This window comes from Scophthalmus maximus, chromosome 6 (genome assembly GCF_022379125.1).
Source record: "Scophthalmus maximus strain ysfricsl-2021 chromosome 6, ASM2237912v1, whole genome shotgun sequence".
Classification (NCBI taxonomy): domain Eukaryota; kingdom Metazoa; phylum Chordata; class Actinopteri; order Pleuronectiformes; family Scophthalmidae; genus Scophthalmus; species Scophthalmus maximus.
The window spans coordinates 26,462,593-26,484,559 of record NC_061520.1 but is presented as its reverse complement, the minus strand read 5'-3'; the positions used below and the strand labels follow the sequence as shown (position 1 = coordinate 26,484,559).

The 21,967-nt window shown below is 42.3% G+C and overlaps 1 protein-coding gene across 6 annotated transcripts in view; it reads right to left on the bottom strand.

Moving 5' to 3' along the window:
- The window catches only part of fbln2 (fibulin 2), a 67,285-nt gene that overhangs the window by 11,721 nt on the left and 33,597 nt on the right, over positions 1-21,967 (bottom strand). For all 6 annotated transcript variants that reach the window (XM_035632418.2, XM_035632415.2, XM_047332905.1 and 3 more), the window contains exons 6-11: positions 20,149-20,358; positions 18,424-18,537; positions 15,784-15,885; positions 6,169-6,303; positions 3,626-3,763; positions 890-1,033 (exon numbers count right to left, since the gene is read on the bottom strand). In XM_035632418.2, the coding sequence (XP_035488311.1) occupies positions 890-1,033; positions 3,626-3,763; positions 6,169-6,303; positions 15,784-15,885; positions 18,424-18,537; positions 20,149-20,358 (843 nt within the window). The remainder of the gene's footprint in view (positions 1-889; positions 1,034-3,625; positions 3,764-6,168; positions 6,304-15,783; positions 15,886-18,423; positions 18,538-20,148; positions 20,359-21,967) is intronic.

Sequence of the window (21,967 nt, the reverse complement as noted above, 5' to 3'; positions counted from 1 at the left end):
CATTTGATGAAGTAAACTTAAAGGGGCAGTAACCCTTGTTGCTGTTGTGAATTTTGTGCTCTGGCCGGACCGCAAACCTCCTCGGGGGGGGGGGGGGTCCGACACACTGACCAATAGGCCAAAATCGCGGAGTTACAGCGATCCGCACCATTTTTTCGTTTTTACGGAGCTGAGCCCTAGAACCCTAGAAATAGAGGAATAAACGTATTGTTTCCGTATGTGGGAACCCAGAGCTGTACGATACAACTTCCGTTGCCTACTTTATAGAGACAGAACACATTAGGAGAGGGCTTGGAGCAAAAAGTCAGCGAAAACAGCAATGTCCACATGCTCTGCTACCATTAGACGAAAGCAGACATTATTTTGGAGCCATGGTTCAGGCCGTGCTCTGTGGCCACAACCGGCTAAGGGATCGCAACGTGATTGGTTGTACACACTTCTCCGTCGTTTCAATGGCGGTTGATAACCAGCGTAATAGGCGCATCAGCGGCACCTTCTACTCCTGAGTTTTCCCCTTTATCCCCTTGATAGTGGCAGATACTAAGGCAGATGTAGGGACTTTTTCATAGTAGTGCTGTCGTTTTGATACGTCCGAAAGAAGTTGTCGTTTGATGTTAAATGTAGTGTACAACGGCAACGAACCGTTTCCCTAACCCCAACCGTTAACAAACGAAACGCAGCATTTAAATCCTTAACAAAAGAGTCAAATCATCTCTTAATGTGTTCATTAAATATGTCTTTGCGTAACTGAATATAACTGACTGACGTGTGGGCTCATCCCTCTTGTGGCAATTTGTAATTTTGCATCAAAGCCAACTCCAGAATGATATCAATGCATTCACATCTGGCCCCAGTCGCCATGTTGTCGTGCAGAAGAGGGGAATCTCACCGACACACTTGGCTCCATCGGGGCTGGCCTGGTATCCGTGGCTGCACTTGACGATCTTCTGCTGGCACGTGTAGGAGCCCACTGTGTTGATGCAGTTGAAGCCCGAGCTGCACGGCTCACTCAGGCTGCTGCACTCATTTATGTCTGCAGATACAGAGAGAGAGAGAGAGAGAGAGGGAGAGTTAAACCCCGCTGATGAAAAATAAAAAGTTACACAGGAGAGTGAGTGTTAGGAGGTTTAATCCTGATTGACAGGTCTACCTGTTTCTCTTTCCTCGCAGCAATTCCAACAGGACACTTATTGAGTCGTGTATTTACTAGTTGGTACAAATCATGTTTCCTCTCAGTGCGTTGTGGTTCCAGTACTCTCTGAGCGGTGGGGAAGTCGATTATGAACCAGTAGAATCAGGATGTGTGAAGGCAGGTATGTGGATGCTGGACAAATTCACTTTTTTTTTTTTTCATTTTTTCATGCCCAATACAATATCCTAGTATTTTCATCTAAAATGTTTATCTTTTCTCCTCCTGTAAAACTGTTCTAACTCTAATTGTGCCAGTTAGCAACGGGCGCACAAGGGCCTTGCGCCGTGCGATTTCATTGGTTAAATCCAAAGGCGTGGGTGAAAGCGTTGGCGAGAAGTCATCAACAACAGGGAGCAGGCAGTCCTCGTGGCTTTCCATGCTGAGCTGCTAGTTACTTCTATAAGCACCGATCGATATTCCTGAAAATTATATGCAGAATCAAATAGCACTCTGACACCTGTTTCACAGGGTATTTGAGTAGCTGAATGAGAATCGTAAAGACCGAAGGAAAGTTGAATTGCAGTAGTTGGTGTCTGTCTGCCTCAGCACAAAGAGTCACTACATCCGCTGATGAAGCACTTTCAGGGAGCAAAGTCGCGGAAACATCGAAATAGCGCTCGAACAGCGAGTGCACACACAGAATTTGCCTAATTGTGGCAAGAGATGTTAATCTCAGAAAAACATTTAAAACAGATAAGACAGAAAATTGAACGACCGTTTTCATTTGTAAAAAGACAGATCAGGTGGCTAATGTGCAATCTTTACGGAAATGTGTGCAGGAATGACACACTGGTAAACAAGTTGTAAGTCTTTTAAAGAACAGTGATATGTCTTTTGTAAGAGTAAAACCCAAAGTTGTGGTTTTATTGAGTTTTGTGTGCCAGACTGTTTTACTGGCCAGACGCAGGAACTTCCTGGAGTCTGCTGACCATGACGTTACCAGGCAACTGCAGGGGAAACCTCCAAGAAGTCGAGGAAGCCCAGCCAGGAAATAATCCACACACAATCCTCAATAATACCACAACCTGTCGTTTTTACACTTCCTCTTTACATCTCACCCCAAAACATATTGTGTTTGGCGGGATGCATATTGCATCTCAAATCTTAATCATAGTGATGAGGTTAAAATGTATTAATTACTGCCAAAAAAACGTGTGACATTGAAATGGAAATCACAAAACGATGAGCCAGCTATGGCTTGCTGAAATGAATAATTTCATAGAGCAAGAGAGTACAGCTGTCCCAAACGATTATTTTTCAAGCGATTAATCTAGCGATTATTTTTTTCGATTAATCGACAAACGATTAATTTTTGCGCCGGGAGCCCTGCGGGGCCGGGATCCCACCTCAGCCGCCGCACTTTCATTGCGCCATTGTTGTTGTTTGATTTCTTCTTCTTCGTTCCCGCCACCACTGGACTGGAGTATGGGACAAGAGTTAATCTAGTTGTTTGGGGCGACTCATCGACACAAATTATTTGAGTCGACGAATTTGTGTAATCGATAATGTCAAAAAATAAAGTGGAAAACCTTTAAAAAAAATATGGCAGCCTTTTATGAAAGGCGTCCCTGCTACACTGTTCCTCAGTGTAAAAAGCAATTTTATCACCTGTTTTATAATGCTGCACTACAATAGATTGCTGAACTTTTCCTTGAAAACATCAAGAATCATTTTTGCATAAAAAAAATGTATTAAATGTCAACGTGAAAATATCTTGACAAAGAGAGAGAATACTGGACACAGACACACCATTCAAATCATGTTGCTTTTTTTTTTTTTCGTTGACTATAGAGGTGATTTCACATTCCTCTCCTGGAGTAGCAGATTTCTGCGCACTTCTCTACAATTTGAAATTCAAACGAATCCTGGCAAGCTAGATTTGGTACTTCACAAATACAGAAAACCAATCGCTGTCGAATATGCCGGTCAACCTAGACCGTATTCGCGTGGCCTGTGTTTTTATTTGCATATCCTGAATATAGCCGCAGAATTCCTCAAAGAGGGAGAGAGTGGATGGTTTACAGCTCCAACTCAGAGGGTTTTTTAAAACTGTTTTGGGGGTAATCAATGTTAAACAAAATATTAGGCATATAGCTGATTATTTTTATATACTTTAAAACGTGACTGGAGGGGTTCTTCAACTTTCCCTTCGTGCTGCAGTATTGTACAGGTGTACTCCAGGACAAACAAAGTGAACTACTGACAGCCAAAGCTCCCGCCAGTGACGGAGGGTAAGGGATGAAAAGGGGCGATACACTTTCACCCAGAGAGACCGTGTGAGGAATGAGGGTGTTAGCAGACGTCAAGCAGGACAACGAGCGCTGAATCTCTTCTGAGGATACATTTTTGTACCCCACTCTCTATTACCTATTTAATGGGCGAGTGTAATGAGTTTCCACTAGCCAGCAGGGAGCAGCCCTGGCTGTCTCTTACCAATACAGTTTCCATGAGAGTCCTGTGTGAAGCCGCTGATGCACTTGTGTTTGGGATTACACAGGAAAGAGCCCGCTGTGTTCTCGCACACGGAGCCCGCACCACAGTTATGGGTCCGTAGCACACATTCGTCCACGTCTGGAAGACAGAAACAGATCAACGTGAACAACAATGAGCCACCTCGACGAAACAAAACGACCCGCACTCTATCCAGCTGTAAGAGGTTCACATCAGCCGTCAGCTCCCCCCCGGCTCCTGACTTGTATAACAGTACAGTAGGTGGCACTGTGGCTCAAGCACAGAATGAAGCGCATCATCCCAGGAATTCAAACTTTCACTCTGTCAGTGTTTAACTACAGGAAAAATTCCCCCTCCGATGAAAGAAACATCACTTGTTCCAACTCTGGAAATAACAGAAGTTGAACCAAACTTCTTAAGTGACAGTTATTGAATCTTATGAGCGATGGGTGGAGTTTAAATGGAAGACTTTTGCTTTTGTGCCTCGAGGCCCTTTCTCTGGAGTTCATGTTATATTCGGTCCTGTGAGATTCGTCCCGGGGTGCACAGGGGGAGGGGCTTTAATTTGGGTTCTCCTCAACCAGACATCTCTCCTTTCTTTCATGTAGCTGATTGGTTTTTTCTCCTATTGGATGGTCAACTAAATATTACCTTCATTATCCAGCTACATTGATAGTCCTTCCTGGTGCCAAGTGGTGAGGACACAAGTCACAGTGTTTTAATGTACTTCGCTGCCTCTCTGGGAGATTATCTTGTCAGATGCTGAACTTGGGGCATCTGCTGAAGCACAAACATCATTACCGAGGCCAAAAAAATCCCCCATAGATCTTAATGACGCTGAGGTTAAGTCCTGGCTGCAGAAATACAACTGACACAGTTTGGCAGGGACCCTGATTGAAAATTGATTGGAAATATTCTGTACAATGGTTTCATTCTCTTTCATTTCTATTGGCTGCTTTAAAGATCTATGTAGATTTTTTAAGCAGCTAATGTTGATTATGTTCAACTGACCACATCTGACTGACAACCAGTCACTTTGAGAGCAACTCTCCGCTATTAATGAAGCCGCAGCTATTCATGGTGTACTACACAGCAGGCTTGTCCTCAGGGATTGGTGAGTCATCAAGGGGCCCTTTAAGGACAAATTGTTTTGGGTTCGCAGCGATACAATTAGAAAGCGAGACAGAGGGGACGTGGTGAAAAGCATTAGGACCTGGACAGCCTGCGTGTGAAGACGAGAGCATCTATCACGAACTGCCTCAGTGACTTGTGAGCTGTTCGCTGCTAGGTCCTCTACACATTTTGGATAAACTGGCACCGCTGAGCAAGACCCTCCAACACAAACAGCAGCTTTGGCCAAATGTGAGTGCTAAGTGGTGTCGTGAAGTGGTAACGCACTGGAGGTAATGGTCAGAGCCTCACAACTTGAATGCGACTACAACTGTGTATGAATGAATGAATAATGAACATTGCGGGTTTCACCTAAATGTACTGCAGCCCTGCATCACCTGGAATTACGTGCATATTGGGCGAATCCGCAGCTCAGCATTAAAGGTCACTTCCAACCTTCAGTGCCAATAAAGGAAGTGGTACTGTACATGTAGCTAAAGGGAAAGTAAGAGTGTAGGAGGTCGGGGTGGGGGTGGGTGGGGTGCATTGGCATGTAGCGAGGTTGACTTTCCTGCAAGTGTCCCATTACAGACCTGAATTCAACTGTTTTGTATTTTAATCATACCATACCTTAATCAAGTCTTAAATCTTACCTTAAAGGTTTAATCCTCAATGTTTTCATGTAATCAGACCTCGCTTTTGATACCATCTATAGTCAGCACCTGTTAAGCATTAGCCATTCGATATACATACTGTCAGCTTAGCACAAGGGGTTTCAGCATTTCACTGAACTGTACTGTTTGTTATCTCGAAAACATCAGCCCGTCGTTCACATTCCCACAACGGTGTCACAGCTGGTTAGTACTGACTGAGATGTTCATCAGAAATGTGTCTTTAGTAAAACATCAGCAGTTTATCAACGGATCAGTTGGTCTCTTTGTTGTATTTCTGACAAAGTGGCTGCCCAAGAATTCCAGGACCTGCAGGAGGCGATTCAATCACACTTGCTGTTACCACGGTAACTACGTGTGTCACCATATTAACCAGAACTGAAATCTTAACAATTATAAATTTAGGCCTAGCTCAAACATATTGTATTGGCTAAAATCCCCCCCCCCCCCCCCACCCAAACTTCCCATGAGCAATTGACACAGATAAAAAAAAAAAAGATAATGGCATTTCATGTAAAAATAAAATCAAAATCAAAATTAATCCAGGTTTTCTTGAAAGTGTGGTGTTCTGTTACCGTTCTTTCTATCTTATTTCTGGCTGTTTACTACCAAAAGAAAAAAGAAAATCCTCTGCTGCACCTTAAAAAAGACATCATCAGTATTTCCACTGACTACGTTACTGGCTCTGGAAATGACTGCTGGGTAAATTGCCTTAATGGAATACGTCAGGAACAATGAACTCACCCTCGCAAACACTGTTCCTCAGCTGGTAGCCTGCAGGACAAGTGACCTGCAGCTCGCATACAAATGAACCCACTGTGTTCACGCAGCGCTCACTGGGCCGGCAACTGTGGGTGTTGGTCACGCACTCGTCCACATCTGCAGAGGAACACAAACGGTGACTGTGTGTGAACTGGCAGGGGAAAGGGGGAGACGGAGAGAGGGTGATGGACAGGGCCTATACGTAATTCCCATTTGGAGATCATCATGGACGCTCTTTCATTGAGCCCCGCACGAATGTCAATGAAAGAGCGTCCATGATGATCAACACCAGATGGACCAAAGCAAATAAATTTTTATAAACAATAAAAGAAGGAACTTCTTTCTCACATCTTGGAGTCAGAGGCGTGCAGGAAAATTCCATGTTTTTTCGCTTTTAAAATTCAGCTGAAAACACAGAAATCTTTCACTGCGGTCGCGGTTTTCAAATTCACAGATGACATTTTTTTTTTTGTTATTAGAAGAAAGAAAAAAAGCACTCTGGAGATCATCATGGATGCTCTTTTACCTTCAAAGCCTGTGAGTGGACGGGGCCAGCAGGGGCACAAAGACAGTTTGCAGCGGTAACAGATAGTGTTTGTTTGGGGTGGTACGAAAGATTGAAGCTGCACTGATCAGTCTTTCTCATGTTAACAATGGAACAAATGACCAAGTGTAACGTGACAAAGTGATGAACCCACAGAGAAGCTCTGTGAGCTCTGCGGAGCATTTTCAGCTTGTATCTTGCAGAGACTGTAGCTTGCTGATTGGTCCAAATTTAGTCCCAAAAATAGTCCTTGAAAATAAGACTGTGTAGGGTACAGACTTCATAGAGATGTGTTTTTATTTTTGCCGGCTGGTTTAGCTAGCAACATATGTTACCTGTTCTGCATTTAGCATCTAACAGGGGTTGTTTTCATCAGGAGCTGATAAAAAACAAAAACCCCATTAATAGAGTGAAAATCGGACATATATATATCATGTGTCCAAAAACACGTCTTCAGACTAATGCTAATGCTGTTCAGTGGGATGTGGGATAAGACAAACACATTTGAAATGAGGACCTCCAAGGTCAGCATTTATATGTCGATTGGCATGTTCACCAATTGTTCGGCTGCCCTCAAGTAGCCAACAGAATGAATTAATACTGATCTGAGGTCCGCAGCATTCGGCATCTGCGCTACCGATATCGACGTTTTTCAGGTAGATGCTGAAGTTGTCAGCAGTCAATAAGCTACGGATGACTGACTAATTGGCACCTAATCCTACAAGCGGATGATAGTGATTAATGTTTGGCAGCTCACACAGTGAGCTCATGGGCAAACAAGACACATCTCCCTTGCTAAAGACTAGAAGAATTCAAAAGCTGGGGCCAATATGGGTGGAGGTTCAACCAAAGGTTTTAGGTTTTTTTGTGTTGTATTGTGTTGGGCTGCTGAAGGTAAAAAAAAATGACAAAAAGTAATACAAATTAAATGTGCAGAGGATATGTTATTAATAACCCAGTGCATACGCAGAGCTATTCAATTTGAGCTTCACTGAATGAACGTTTGTTCTAGTCCCTGGGTTTGGCGACCCATTGTGTCCACTTAGACCAGCGACTGCTTTGTAAATCCCAAATCAGATTAAGAAAAAATCCGGTCTTGGCAAGAGCTAAGTGATGTTTTGTTCGCTATGCTTGTTTGTGTGAAATAAAATACACAGATGCAAACTTCAAAATTCTTATCAGTGCAACAGCAGTGTAGCTGGTAAACAGACGCTGTTGATTTAAGACACCGGCGGGACCGTGCCCGAGACAGCGGATGCTCACTCTGCTGTGGCTCATCTTTATCAAACTCCTGCATTCCCTTATCACGCATCGCAGTGCGTGGACGATTATCTGCACGCGCTGATAGGACTGGACCGGGGTTATAGTGTGTCTCTGCATATTTTTGTGCATGTAAAAGTGTAGCACACGTCTAGATCTGAAGATCACCTCAAACTACAGACCAGCCGGTGATAGGGCTCCACCAGCAACGACGCCCGTCAACATGGTGACCGTTCCGATCTCATTACTACATTACTATATTATTCCATGAGTACTCAGTCCACGTTACTACTTTATTACATCAGTTCTGATGTACATTACACATTACTACATGGGTACTCAATGCTCATGAGTCAGACAACACATCTTTGAAATCACCTGTCAAGTTTCCTGACTGTATCACAGTTGAGACACTTTAACTGCCTCTGTGGTGCTTCTTGCTATCGTAGCTGCCTCCAGGAACACATCTTGCAATGAAGCCATACACACACATACACACACACACACACACGGAGCGAGGGAGAGAAAGACTCACAACATCCTGCAGCTGGTGAATGTGACACATTCCTCGGGGACCTGACGAAAAAGGTCTTTTACAAATCTGCATGAAGGAGCCCGGGTTTAAACGCTAAACGCAGGAACAAGAGGGGAACATATTCTCCTGTGTTGCCTGCATATCTGCTGGCAGTCCCTTGTAGAAATGCCTTCTTCGACTTTCAGAGCTTTTGCCACAGGGAATCTGAACGAAGTGTGTGCCTGACGACGCCTCTGAATGGGGAGCAGGAGGAGGAAAAACACTGATCTGAGGTTTTCGGCGTGCGCCTGGTGTGTGAGTGACATGCTGCAGCTCTTTTCCCGTAAGGTTATTCACCTCAGAAAACAACTCAAGCATCATGCACTCACAGAACAGAACATAGCTTATTGTATTATAATAAACCCTCTGTGGAGATGCAGCAAACACACTTGTCTTACTCACTAAAATAAGGTGCTTTCCTTTCTGCCATTGTATCATTCTATAGAGTCTACAGATATTGCACAAGCAGCACAGTGGTGACATACTCTTGTTTCCGAGGCTTCCTTTGCACATGTCCCAGAGAGACATCCCTTGTCCTTTTTGTAGGGATAACATTTTCAGGGGCACATCACACTGACTCCGCCCCGTCCTCTGGGCCCTGCTCTCCGTCAGGCCTGGGGATGGATGGGATTGCTTCCAGTGTTTGCATATTGCCAGTGGCGCAGAAAGTCACCCTCTCCTTCAACCGCAGGGCTCTGGTGTCTGGCATTATTTCCAGTGCGTCATTCAAGGAGGGAAAACAGGAAAAAGGAAAGGAAAAAGTGCCTATTGCCTTAAGGTCCCTACCTTCCTTGACTAGTCCCATGGGGACAGGTACATTACACAGCTGGGAGGAGTGAAGCGAACCAATACAAAACAAGGAAACAAAGAGGAATACAAATGCTTAGCTGAACAGAGAAGGGAGATTGTTCCTGGAGAATTCTATCAAGAGACAGGAGATGGCTGAGCACAGGGACATGTCTGAGAGGCAGCACCATTAGGCACCAATGGAGACACACACACCGTTGTTCTTACACACTAGACCCAGCAGTCGATGAGATTCTTTCAAGTTCAAGCTGAGGTAGATGAAGTCCGACTTGGCTTATTTGCAGGTCAGATTTTTTGGGTTTGCCACAGGGGGGTTAAGGTTACGCAGATGCAGACCGGTGGGACTCAAGTGCAAGGTGTGTGCAAGATTTCCTCGATAATCAACGACGAGGGGACGAATTCAGAAGGATGTGTTGATTACAGGTTTACGTAAAGAAAGAAAATTCTGCTCATCAGGCTTTTTGATCGCTAAAAAAGATACCAGGCCGCATCTTAAATCAAAACACAACTATGATCTCACATGAGGGCACAAGAGGATTGATCCAAATGCACGCCCACATTTTTGTTCATATGCATGAAGACTAGACTGGCTGGAGTGAAACACAAACCAGAAAGTGTGGTGATTAATTGTAATCCTTCCCTGCCAGTCACATTAACCACCTCATAGCCTTTAAACAGCTGTACCATAGTGGATCATTTCTTTTGCAGCACAAAGATCTACTCAACTGTAGTGACACAGTTGTAGGCTATAATATCGGTGTGAGAACCCTTCTGGCATCTGGGCCATATACAGCCTGCGAGACAATTTATCAATTAAATTAAAAAGAAAACCCAACAACACAAATTTCTCATACTGTAGGAGTAATTCATTTTTCCTGTGATAAAAGAAAAAAACCATTAAAACAGGAGACAAAAAGGGTTGTCTCTTCTGTCTGTATGCCTGTCAGGTCATGGACAGGGTGATGGAAACACAAAGCTGTTATGTGTCATTGCTGACAAGCATTGTGTCAACTGTCAAGAAACTTAGAACTTTCCAAGAGAAATTGACATACAATATTTTTTTTTTGTTAAAGTAAAAGACGTCTAGTTTGTGGTGACGCGCTCGCGGGGATGAAAAAGGCCAATCTCAGCGTCATTACAGCTGGAAACACGCAGCTACACTGGACGAGTTACAAGAACAAATCTTGGATAAAGTCAATGTTCTTCAGCGGAGTTTCTGTGTCCAACAAGCAGCTTTCACCAGACACTTTCTGACAGTTACACGGACGTGTTTCTTAGTACATCTTGAAGTAATAAATAATAAGTGTTCTCTGATTTTTATCAGAAATGTGTCTCGTTGTGGCAAGTGTGTAAAGCTGAGCTATGGTTAGGCCGTGGTCTTGTGCCAAAACAGGCGCATTATCGGGACTTTCTGCTCCTGAGTTTTCCCTTTCCTCTGACAGTGGCAGATATTAAAATGTGGCGGAAAAGCGAAAGAAGAGGGGTCAATGTAGTGATCATTTGTTTGAAAACCAACACATTGGTTGAAAGAGTTGTTGTCAAATGTTAAATTTAGCGTATAAACCTTGGGTCCTTCCATTCATGTGGATGTTACTTTGACATGTACCACCTGCCTGAACATTGTTGCTGACCAAGTTCACCCCTTTATGGAAACAATATTTCCTCATGGCAGTGGCCTCTTTCAGCAGGATAATGGGCCCTGCTACACAGCGAAAATGGTTCAGGAATGGTTTGAGGAACACAATAATCAGTTCAAGGTGTTGAATTGCCTCCAAATTCCTCAGATATCAATCCAATTGAGTATTTGTATGATGTGCTGGACAAACAAGTGTGATTCATGGAGCCCCCCCACGCAACTTACAGGACTTAAAGGATCTGCTGCAAACGTCTTGGTGCCAGATACAACGGCACACCATCAGAGGTCAGAGATTTTTTCGGTGGCAAAAGGGGGACCTACAGTACACAATATGAGGCATGTGGTCATAATGGTATGGCTATATTTGCCTACGCTTTTTTTGCTTCGCAGCAAGCAGCACACCAGCATGACAAAATGGAGAACAACAGTTAGCATATGGACCTCACATAATTCTCAAAATAACCCAACTTCAACATGCGCCAAGGCCTAGTCAGACATAACTGCTAAAACCACCTTAATTTGATTTACTTACATTATTCCGATTTAATCCACACCTGCTGTGCATTACCAGGAATTGTCAAATTAATCTGATCTAATGAACTAAGTCCTCTAATCAACCAGGAGTCAGTGGTCAGCTGGAGAAAGATTAACGCCAGAGACCATCCTTAAAGACAGACAACGGTTATGATGTTCACCCATGTCTGACCAAGTGACATGTGACCAAAATTACAAGTATGTGATTACATCATTTCCACAATGATTTATAGTGGAGGCAGCCTGCCTTCCTCAACATAAAGTGTGGCTCAGCTCGCATTCGAATAAATCATGACATTTTTATGAAATATAATCTGAGGCCCTTGAGGCTTCAGGGGAAATGAGCACTGGTGCTCCATCACACAACATGGGCCACAATTTCATTGAGTGAGGTGATATTAAAAGGCCTTGGAACATATTTTCTCAGTCTTACTATGAGTAATTGGGTCCCACATGAATAAACAATTTCAGAGTTCACAATTTCATTTATTTTCCCTTATTCCACATGAGAGACTTCTGTATTACTGTTTCTGTCCTTTTCTTGCTTCTTTGATATGGACATGTGCCCACCAATCAGGGTTTAGCTAGATTTATATCATAATTTAATCACAGTGTGTGGGTTGCTATAGGTCACTGTCAGTCAAACTAGATTAAATCACACTCACACAGTATGTATAGTAACTATTATATAACTGAATAAATGATACTTTAGGTTTTATAGTCATGTAGGATTTTCATCTAAGTTTTCACAGGCTTGTACATTATCATCTTGTACATCAATAATGAGATTACTTTAATCAGGTTCTGTGTGATTTAGCTCAGCAGGGGTCTGATTGATACCAAAACAGAAACATTAAATACTTTCCCCTCTGATAACCTAAACATATATCGACTGTACTCTCTCTGAAACATAAAAGGAACAGATTTCAAACCAAAAGCCAGTATCTGTTCTTGAATCATCTCACCTATGGGAACTCCCGTCTCATTGCGTCTCACCTCTACACTTTTGCATCATGTGAGCTACACAGGACACAAAAATTAAAAATTAAAAACAAAATATTAGGCCCTACACAGTATTTAAACTCCCAATAGGGTGATGACCTTAGCTTTGGTGATGATTCATTTTGACTGGGACCACAAGGCTTTGCTCTATTCAGCTGGACAGGTCCATTACTCTGGAAACGATGTGGTCAATCTGCCTCTTGGTGGAGCAGAATAACATCTTCTTCCAACAATCCCAGACAAGTAAATCTAATGATAATGTTAGCAATGTGACGACAGAGAGGATAATGCAGCGGGTCTCATCCATAGCTATCAACACAGTAATAACTCAGAAAATGTTTTTTTTTAACACTGCCTGCAATGGTTTGTTTAGTCCTCAGAGTAAATATCATTAATGGGTAAGGGTGAAAGTAGAAGGGTGTGTGTGTGTGTGTTTGTGTGCATGGGAAACGTGAAAATATCCATTCACAGGCTAGAAACAAGCAGAAACAACGTCAGAGTGCTGATTAACTGTCTGGACCCCACATTTGCTATTCAGGTTGTGCATAAAGCCTTCATCACACACATCCCACTCTTGCTCATTCATACACACTCATCTCCATGGGAACAATTGTGTGTTTAGGAGAGAGAAAGAGAGAAGCTGCCTTGTTTACCCTTAAACCTGTGGATTCAAATCTCACACAGCCATCATATTGTATTGAGCACATCCGTATGTCAGATAAAGGTGCACGATAACAAATTTCAGGTCACTCTACACCAAACAACCAATGAGTTCATCGTTTTCGCAGTGTTTTCAAAGTATCTATGGTACTACATCTATACACCTACCACAAGTTCTCCACAGTTTACTTCACAGTCTGCTGACATCTCTGTCAAAGCCTCAAATACCCCCCGCACACTATTTGCTCTGTTTCGTGCCAGTTGAAGCCAAATGTTGCCCACCCACGTGTTCACATGTGGGAACACTTTGGGGGGGAAAGTGCTCACTCTGTTCACTGCATGAAGTGATCGGAGGGGAAACACTAACTGTTATGTAACGTGTCTCACATCTACAGGTCTTATCCCGTCTGCTGGCCGACAGATCAAATAAACCAAGCCAGGACTGTACTTCCTGTGTATATGTTCACTGTTTCACGGCACGCCTTCAGCAATGAGCCTGACATGATCTCGTTCATATCCCTCACTTTCTACCTTTCCACCTATGTGTTGCCGTCCTATGCAGTCAACAGGACGTGCCTTGTATGCAGCTGCTGCGTATTGAATTCTCGAGGTGGACAATATATTTCTTTTCTTTATTTCTTCCTCAGAGTGAAAGCGCTGCCAAAGTTTTCACATTGCAAATTCGTGGATCAATTTACTAACAACTGAAGCAAATTTATTACTGGAAGCCCATTCATGGAAAATGGTCTTTGGCATGGTAACAATTACATTCCCCCACGGAGGGGGAGGGGTTTAATGTTGACGGTCTATCAATGTGATTACTTTTTCCTACACAGTGAAATGTTGACTTTGAGCCAATGAGCACCTCCAACGCTCATTTATTTCATGAGGATTTGAACCCTAATCATCAAAATATTTAGCAGCAACATTGCCTCTTTGGATCTAGGATGTCTTTAAAGAGTTTATTCCAATAAACACCTACATTTTATGCAACTAGATTAAACAGTTTACACACTATAGCCTTCAACAGGACCATAAAGTTGAATAAGCACCTCTCTAAAGCAACAGCTAACCATTACACTTGACTTGATGAAGGTAGGATTTATTGCAGGGATGTTGCATTAGAGTGATTTGTTTCAGGTAGGATTAGCTGATGACCAGCCAGCTGAGTGTATTATCACCCTATAAAGCTATAAAGGCTAACATGTTGGCAAACAACTGGCCATCCACGCCATCCAGCAGACAAACAGCAACATTAGCTTTTATTTGAAGCTCTCGTTTTATATGCATTATTTAAATTTTTGCAGCTCATCTGCAAAAATAAATTCTGTTTTTTTAGCTATTTACACACACACACACACACACACACACACACACACGCACGCACACACACACTCGCTTGTTGTTGTCTTTTCATATGATGAGCATATGATATATGATTGGTAGCTTAGCTTATAATATACATTTATTGATAAAAAGTAGTATTGATTGTAAATTGATATTGCTAAAGTTAATAAATGCTGTTATACTTTAAAGAGAAGTTGTTTTGTGTTATTTGCATGTACATTGTGATAGTAGCTGGTTGACAGAGTCAGTGCTCGAATTCACACCTTCAGTTCACTCCATAAATGTTCATGTCTACCAGATATGAACATTTTGAGTGAACATCTTTAATTCTTGAGACTGAATTAACGATATGGTTATTGGTCCCGGTTTCCGGGTGGTGCCCCGTTGCTATTAACATTGATTAATAAGCTCTATTGATTTTCATAATTCATGATTATCTTTGATAATTATAAATTATTGCTGATAACCAAATTAGCCCAAACTGATGCACAACAATTATTATTGTAATATTTTACTTAGAAATGTTGTGCAGCGGGTAACATAATGTGGAGATTCCAAAGTGAACTACAAAAGGCTCAAAACTACACTTCTGTTGAGTACTTCAGAGTGACTTTTTCCACCACTGCCGCATAGTACACTTATACTAGTGGACAGGGCACGGTGTATGTTTGTTTTATAATCTGCAGAAATCATGCTAACGTTGCTGTGATTTGGAAGCACCAGGCAGCAGGGCTTATATTTAATTATAGTCAGGCCGCAGTTGTGGATGCTGACCTTCTGTCAGAGGAGTCGCCAAAGTGCCATGTTTGGAAGGAAGGTAGCAAAGCACACAGATGCTGTGTGGAGAGTTTTCAAGCCATCTCTGCCACAGAGTAATTGGCTATGGTTGACTCCTGCTCCGGGCAACTGTCTCCAGGAGGAAGGAGCCCAATCAGTCGATGTATTGTTTAGTACCACCGGACCTGTAGTTTCCCTCTTCATGAGTGAGTGCATCCAATTAAAAAGTGTCCCAATCTCTGGAAAAACTGCTCCACAGCACGTCCGCTGTGCTGCCGCGGCTGTTTGTGTTTGTTGTTGTTCATTTGTGAAGAGATGTTGACGGTGTCAGGTTGTTGGTAGCCTTGTGCAAACCCAGTGTGGGCGGGGGGGGGGGGGGCATTTTAAGGGAAGCTTCGTGAATTGCACCAATTACTGCCAGCAGCAAACACGACAAGAAGGAGCGGCAGCCCTTACCTTGACACATGCGACCATCTGCCATCAGTGAGAAGCCTGGGAAGCAGGAGCAGCGGGCCTGGCCTGCCACCGACATACACTGCTGACTGCAAGGACCATTTTCTGCAAGAGACAAAAATGTATATGGGCGGCGTGACCACAGTCATCTCTGGATGGCATGCGGCTGCGCCTCCAGGACAGCCATTCACTCATTATGTCTTCAGTTTCTAATTCTCGTGCTGTTACTCTGCTCTCCTGGTAACTCAGTGCCCTCTTGTTTTGTTCTCCCAGGGCTCCGAAGAACTCCGCCTTTCATACTGATCATCACCCCTGCGCATAGAAAGAGCCTCTCATGAGCCATCGCATTCAAAACTACATAATCGATTCTCCCTATTTAATGGTTCCATAGTCCTGTCACAAAGAGCTATGAACCATGAACGGTTTCCCCACAAGTTCCCACACATCCCTCACAAAAAGTGTCTGAAGGCCGCTCCATACATTGATCAGGATATTCTTATAAATAACAGCCAGAGACACTTTGGGGGGAGAAAGGCTTTTGTATAAGCCCGGAGTAGAAACTACAGCGGCTTAAGGGGTTTGCCTTTCCGATCTCCTCCTGACTTCATAAAGATTCAGCTCATGAAGCGACAGCAGCGTAAACACAGCATATCAACTATATGGCCGGGCAGTTTATCAGCGAAAGTGCATGCAGCGAGGCAACTGTCCCCGGTTTTACTTCAACTCATAAGGGAGCGTACGCCTCAGGGCATTCAGACAGCACTCGGACACCATCGTGTCAGCCCGCCTGCTCGGGTTGCCTCAACAAAAGCATTTGATGTGTTTAGCAGATGTATCCGGCCCACTGGACTGTAGACAAGTTAGAGACCGGAGACACCAGTGACTGCTCCTACACTTGACTGCCACATATTAAAAGGCCCCAAACTCTGTCATCACCAATTACACATATAGCTGTAACACGCTGCTTTAGCCAAAGGAGACATGCTGAGGTGAATAACAGACGCCAACGTCTACAAATCGCGTTTAAAATTTTAAAGAGAAAGCCCCAACCTTGTTCCCTGCAACTTGTATACAATTGGTAAAGCAATTTTAGTGGAAAACTTGAAAGTTATATCCCTGGGGCTTCACTGATTTCAATAAGGTCAATGAGCATAGCATCAAGTTCACATATTTTTAACTTTTCACAATTTAAAGTTACTTTTACTAAACACTTGATTGTGTTGTCACATTAAATGTATAGGATTAAAATAGCTGTTTTTGTAGAGGTGACTTTGCGCCTGGGAACAGTCGAAGCTTAAGCTTTGGTGTTATCCCCTTTTCCCAGCTCGATGACCTTCCACAGTTTTATCACAGATCTTACAGGAAGTTCCTTGGACTTCAAATTTCGGTCTTGTCCCGACATGCAGTGTGCCTTGTGGGACCGTAAATACACAGGTGTGTGTCTTTCTCAACTGTGTCCAATCCTTCCAGTTTGCATTCGGTGGACTCCAGTCAATCTCTGGACACATCTCAAGGATAATTAAAGCCACGCCAAAGGGTCTAAAAGCTTTTGTAAATAAGAGAGGTTGTGTTTCCAGAAATTTCTAAAACATTTTCATGTTGTCATTTTATTATGTAATATTGATTGTAGACTGATGGTTGTTGAGGAGATTATGTCATGTGCACTTATTTACATGTGGTTGTGTAATTGTCACACAATTACAGTTATTATTTAACATTACTACTTGTATTAAGTCCAGTAAGTCAGATTTAGAGTAAAAAAGAAATACTGTACAGCAATCCTTTCTCGGTGTAGGAGCATGTGTAAGATGTCTTTCCCCATTTTTCATTGTCACATATGCGCAGAGTATAATGACGACATAAGTTTAGTTAGAGTTGCTGCCTCCGGCAACCAGTCGAGTTGCAAGACAGATCGTCACAATCTCTCCTTTGTTCCTGAGTTATAGCGTGAATAATGGAAAGAAAAGTCTATTTTGCAGAAGATAATGATGTCACATTGAGGTTAAATAACTTTTGACCTTTTGGCTTTAAAATTGAAATAATTAGCATGTACATTTTGATTTGTGGCCAAGATGGCATTTTGTGTGGGCACATTGACCCTGACCTTTGACCCCTGACCACCAAAATCTGATCAGCTAATCATTGAACTTATCATAACGTTTGTACAAAATTGGAGGCATACAAACTATGACAGGAATATTGTATAAAGCATAGTAAAAGCTTCACTCACTAGTTTAAGTATGTGAAGACAAGAGTGCTGAGACATGCTGAGCATAACAAACACTTCATTAGTGAGTACCAATTTTAGAACCAGATGCAGGTGTTTTCACTCATTTTTCAGTTCAGTTGCGTTGAGTCAAAATCACGATGACTTCAGTCATGCAGTGTCAGATGAAGGGCAATCAAGACTGATTCGTGGAGTACATAAGGTAAGATTTAACCTGAAATGTTTTGCTCCCTGTAGGACACCCAATGTTTCGCTGCACTGAAAGGTTACATTTTCTTCCAATTGACCAAAACCAAAAACTTATTCTTGAAACTTCTCAAATATCAAACATGATTAAATTCACAGTTAATTTAAAATATCAATGTTTCCTGCACATGGCTAATTCACCATGCGATATAGTATAATGTCGGCTTTACCTGCGCAAGGATTGGGGCGGACAGGGCTGCTGGTGGTTGCACTGGAAGTAGAGGTTTGTGTTGGGACCACAGCAGGACCGTCCTCTCTGACTATGTTGTCCTCGTCAGGACTCACTGCACAAAGAAACACAATAACAGAGACCATGAGAAACATGTCTGCATATAGAGTACTACGGCTAACAAAAGGGGTTCGACTACAAATAGATGTCTTTAGTCAGCTTACTGTATGAAAGTGGTTTCAAAAAGGGTCAAATAAACATAATATCTATTCCCATCTAGCAAGAGACAATTTGACCCATGCTGGATGTTTTTGTCATTATACTATTGTACAGAGCATAGTGAATAAATTGTCTTTAATTTGGGTTGTCAGGGGATTTTGATGAGCTGGTTTTAATGACCCTTGTTCGACTGCCATGGGTGTGACGATTAAATCAGTTATTTGTTTAACCACAGGCTAATCACAGAGAAATGGCCATAAATGTGTACACGATAAAATTAAGGCCCTTTTTGTCGAGCTTTTAATGGAAGTAAAAGACTTGAGTTTTATTGCTCGGAAATTCCTTCATCTCCTGTGAGTGATTTTCAATCACACATCTGTATTTAAGTATGATTGGTGGAACATGAAGTCAAATAGGAGACAACATGAATGGCATTTGAAAAAATGTGAAGAAGAGTACCCACATACAGTATACTCTATATAGTATGAACACAATACAACTTTTTATTTGCGTGGCTATCTGTTCAGCGGAGTGGTCAGCAGTTTCACATTAATGGCAAAAGTCTTTCAGTGTGCCCAATTTGGATTGACGATCTAGAGGAATCAACATTTTAGACTTAGAAAAAAATATAATGTCCTTTATATACATGATTAGAGTTAGACTTACATCTCTACCAGACAACTTCTACCAGCTCTGTTAACAATGTTTGCTGGAGAAAACTCATATAATGAAAAGGGCACAGCTCAATGACCCTGTTGGGATGAAATGACAACAAACATCACTGTCAGTACGTACATTTCAATCTGTGTTCATGTGCATTTCCAGTGGAAATGCAATGTAAACAAATTCTGTAAAAGATTAAATAAAGGACACATGTGACCTAAACATCACACAAGCTTCCACTGAAGAGACAAAGATTAGTAGTTAACTAAATCATCAGATCTGGAGACTGAAACCTACCTCAAATCAATACATAAAACAGATATCATATATTGAAGTTTCAAGTTTGATTGGGGCACTTTTAAGTACGTCATGGAGCTATATGTAAGTTATGGCTGTTTACCTGGTGAGTTCGGTTTAATTCAATTAAGATGCATTATGGGAAATTGTATGATCCAGCAAACCTGAAACCATATTGGGGACTGAAATTTCAGCCTGGGCTGTTATCTTCTTACTTAGGGTTAGCTTTACTAAATGGGGCACCGCATTAGTGGTCCATCATCAAAACCTTTAAAATGTGCTTCCACAACTTACCTACACTAATTTAACATTCTGTATAACCCCAATGAAAACAGGAAAGTATTGCCGCCGCCATGTTTTTGTTAAGATACAATGCATGAGTGATGAGCTTGCAACGAGAGTGAGTGAAAACAATCAGTTTTTATGAGTTTATGTCTCAGAAGTCTGTTGAATACTGAAGAAAGGCAGAGTAGTTAACTGGCATATACACAAAGACCAAGGTGGCAGGTCAAGTTGCGAGTCAACCTTCAATGGTGAGTCACAGTACCTGGTGCACAGGAGTGTCGGTCTTGCTGCAGGATGTAGCCCTGGTGGCAATCACAGCGGTAGGAGCCCCATACGTTGGTGCATTTGTGCTGGCACAGCTGGCCTGAATACAGCTGACACTCATCCACATCCTCTTGCTCCTCCACCACGTTGGCAGCTTCATCAATGGCACTGATGGAGAAGGCCTCCTTGGGGTACTTGGAGTCTGAGACTGGAAGAAGGAAGAGAAGGGAATTGGCGGGATCTCAAATTAGAGACAGCGCCAGATTGCCTGGATAATTCCTCCTGCACTCTTACCTCATGAAAGTGACTCTAAGACACAAAAACAACATCTGCTCCTTTTATAATTTGCATTCAGTGTTTAAGTGATGCTTTTATCCAGAGTTTCAATACCCAAATAAGCATCATTACAAGAAACCACCGTAACAAGTGTTAGGTCAGACCCTCATGCATTTATAGAAGTCTGTGACCACAGACGGCTAATTTGAGAGTAAAATACTAGGAAAAGAAATATACAAGGTGTTAAGGGTTTTTAGAAAGCGTTTAGATTAAGTAGAGAGGGAATGACAAGAGCTACTGACTGAAAAAAAATGTTTACTGCTTCTATTACTGCACATATTACACCTTCTCTATCACACTTGTTCTGTTGGAATCTATCTATCTATCTATCTATCCAAATCAAAAGCTCTAACTGAGGCCACAAATACTAGCATGCCCGCTACATAGCTTACTACCTAGTGACCTGAAAGTGTCATTAGCTAAATGTATTATATCCTGCTTAATAAATATTTTTTCAGGACTGGGACATCATATTTTAGCATGTAAATATCGTCTCCGTGCTGCAACAAACACAGTTATACATCAAGGGGTAAGGAACGAGTGTACTGTAAAAAATAACATTTCCAGTTTTGTGTTTTCAGTAAATAGTTCCCACAGGCATTACCTGGAGTTTAACTTCAGTGGAGCAGGGCGATTAAATGTTTTTTCTGTTTTAATTAAAAGGCAGTGAGTCATAAGACTGAAAACATATCCCCCATGGAAATAATTACAGGGCATCCTCATCCATTTTTTCATCCATAAAACATTCACTAAGTAAAGGAATCCTTCATGTGTGCGTAGTGGGTGTGTGTGTGTGTGGAGGAGAATGAAATACACGCACCGCCTGAGAGTTTGAATTCTTTTTCTCTTTATTCTCAGCTCCTAAACCTTTCACAGATTTGAGCAGGTTAAACGATTCACACTTCGGGATGACATCATTCAAATGTCCCATTTTAAAGCTGAAGGAAATGAGCGGCTGTCGATGGTTAGTGGAGTCGATTAAAGGGCGGGATTAGGAGGAATTCCTCTGATGTTGTGAATGAAATAACAGCAGGGAGGCAGCGAGGAGACTGACCTCACCTCACCATCATACGCACATTCAACTATTCCCATGAAAGCACAACAGAGGCTGGCTCATAATGAGCTGCCACTCGATGCTGTGCTCCAAAATATAAACAAAACCAAAAAAGATGAACAAAGGTTTATCAGGCTCCTTATCAGTGATTTTGGGGGTAATTCTTGTGCTTTTCTGGGGGATTAACACTCTCATTTTACAGAAGAGCAAAAACAAACACTCACAAATGTGGTGGCATACTGTAATGTTATTAAAGTGTCTTCTCAACCATCACCTCTGATTTCATTGACCAAAAACATGCAAATCCCTTCTCATGGATCTTACAGCTGCAAATAAAATATATAATGTGAGGTAAATTCAGAGCCCAGTGTACTGGACAGAAGCAGAAGTATTCCCACCATTTTCCCCCCTGCAGATGTACAAACAA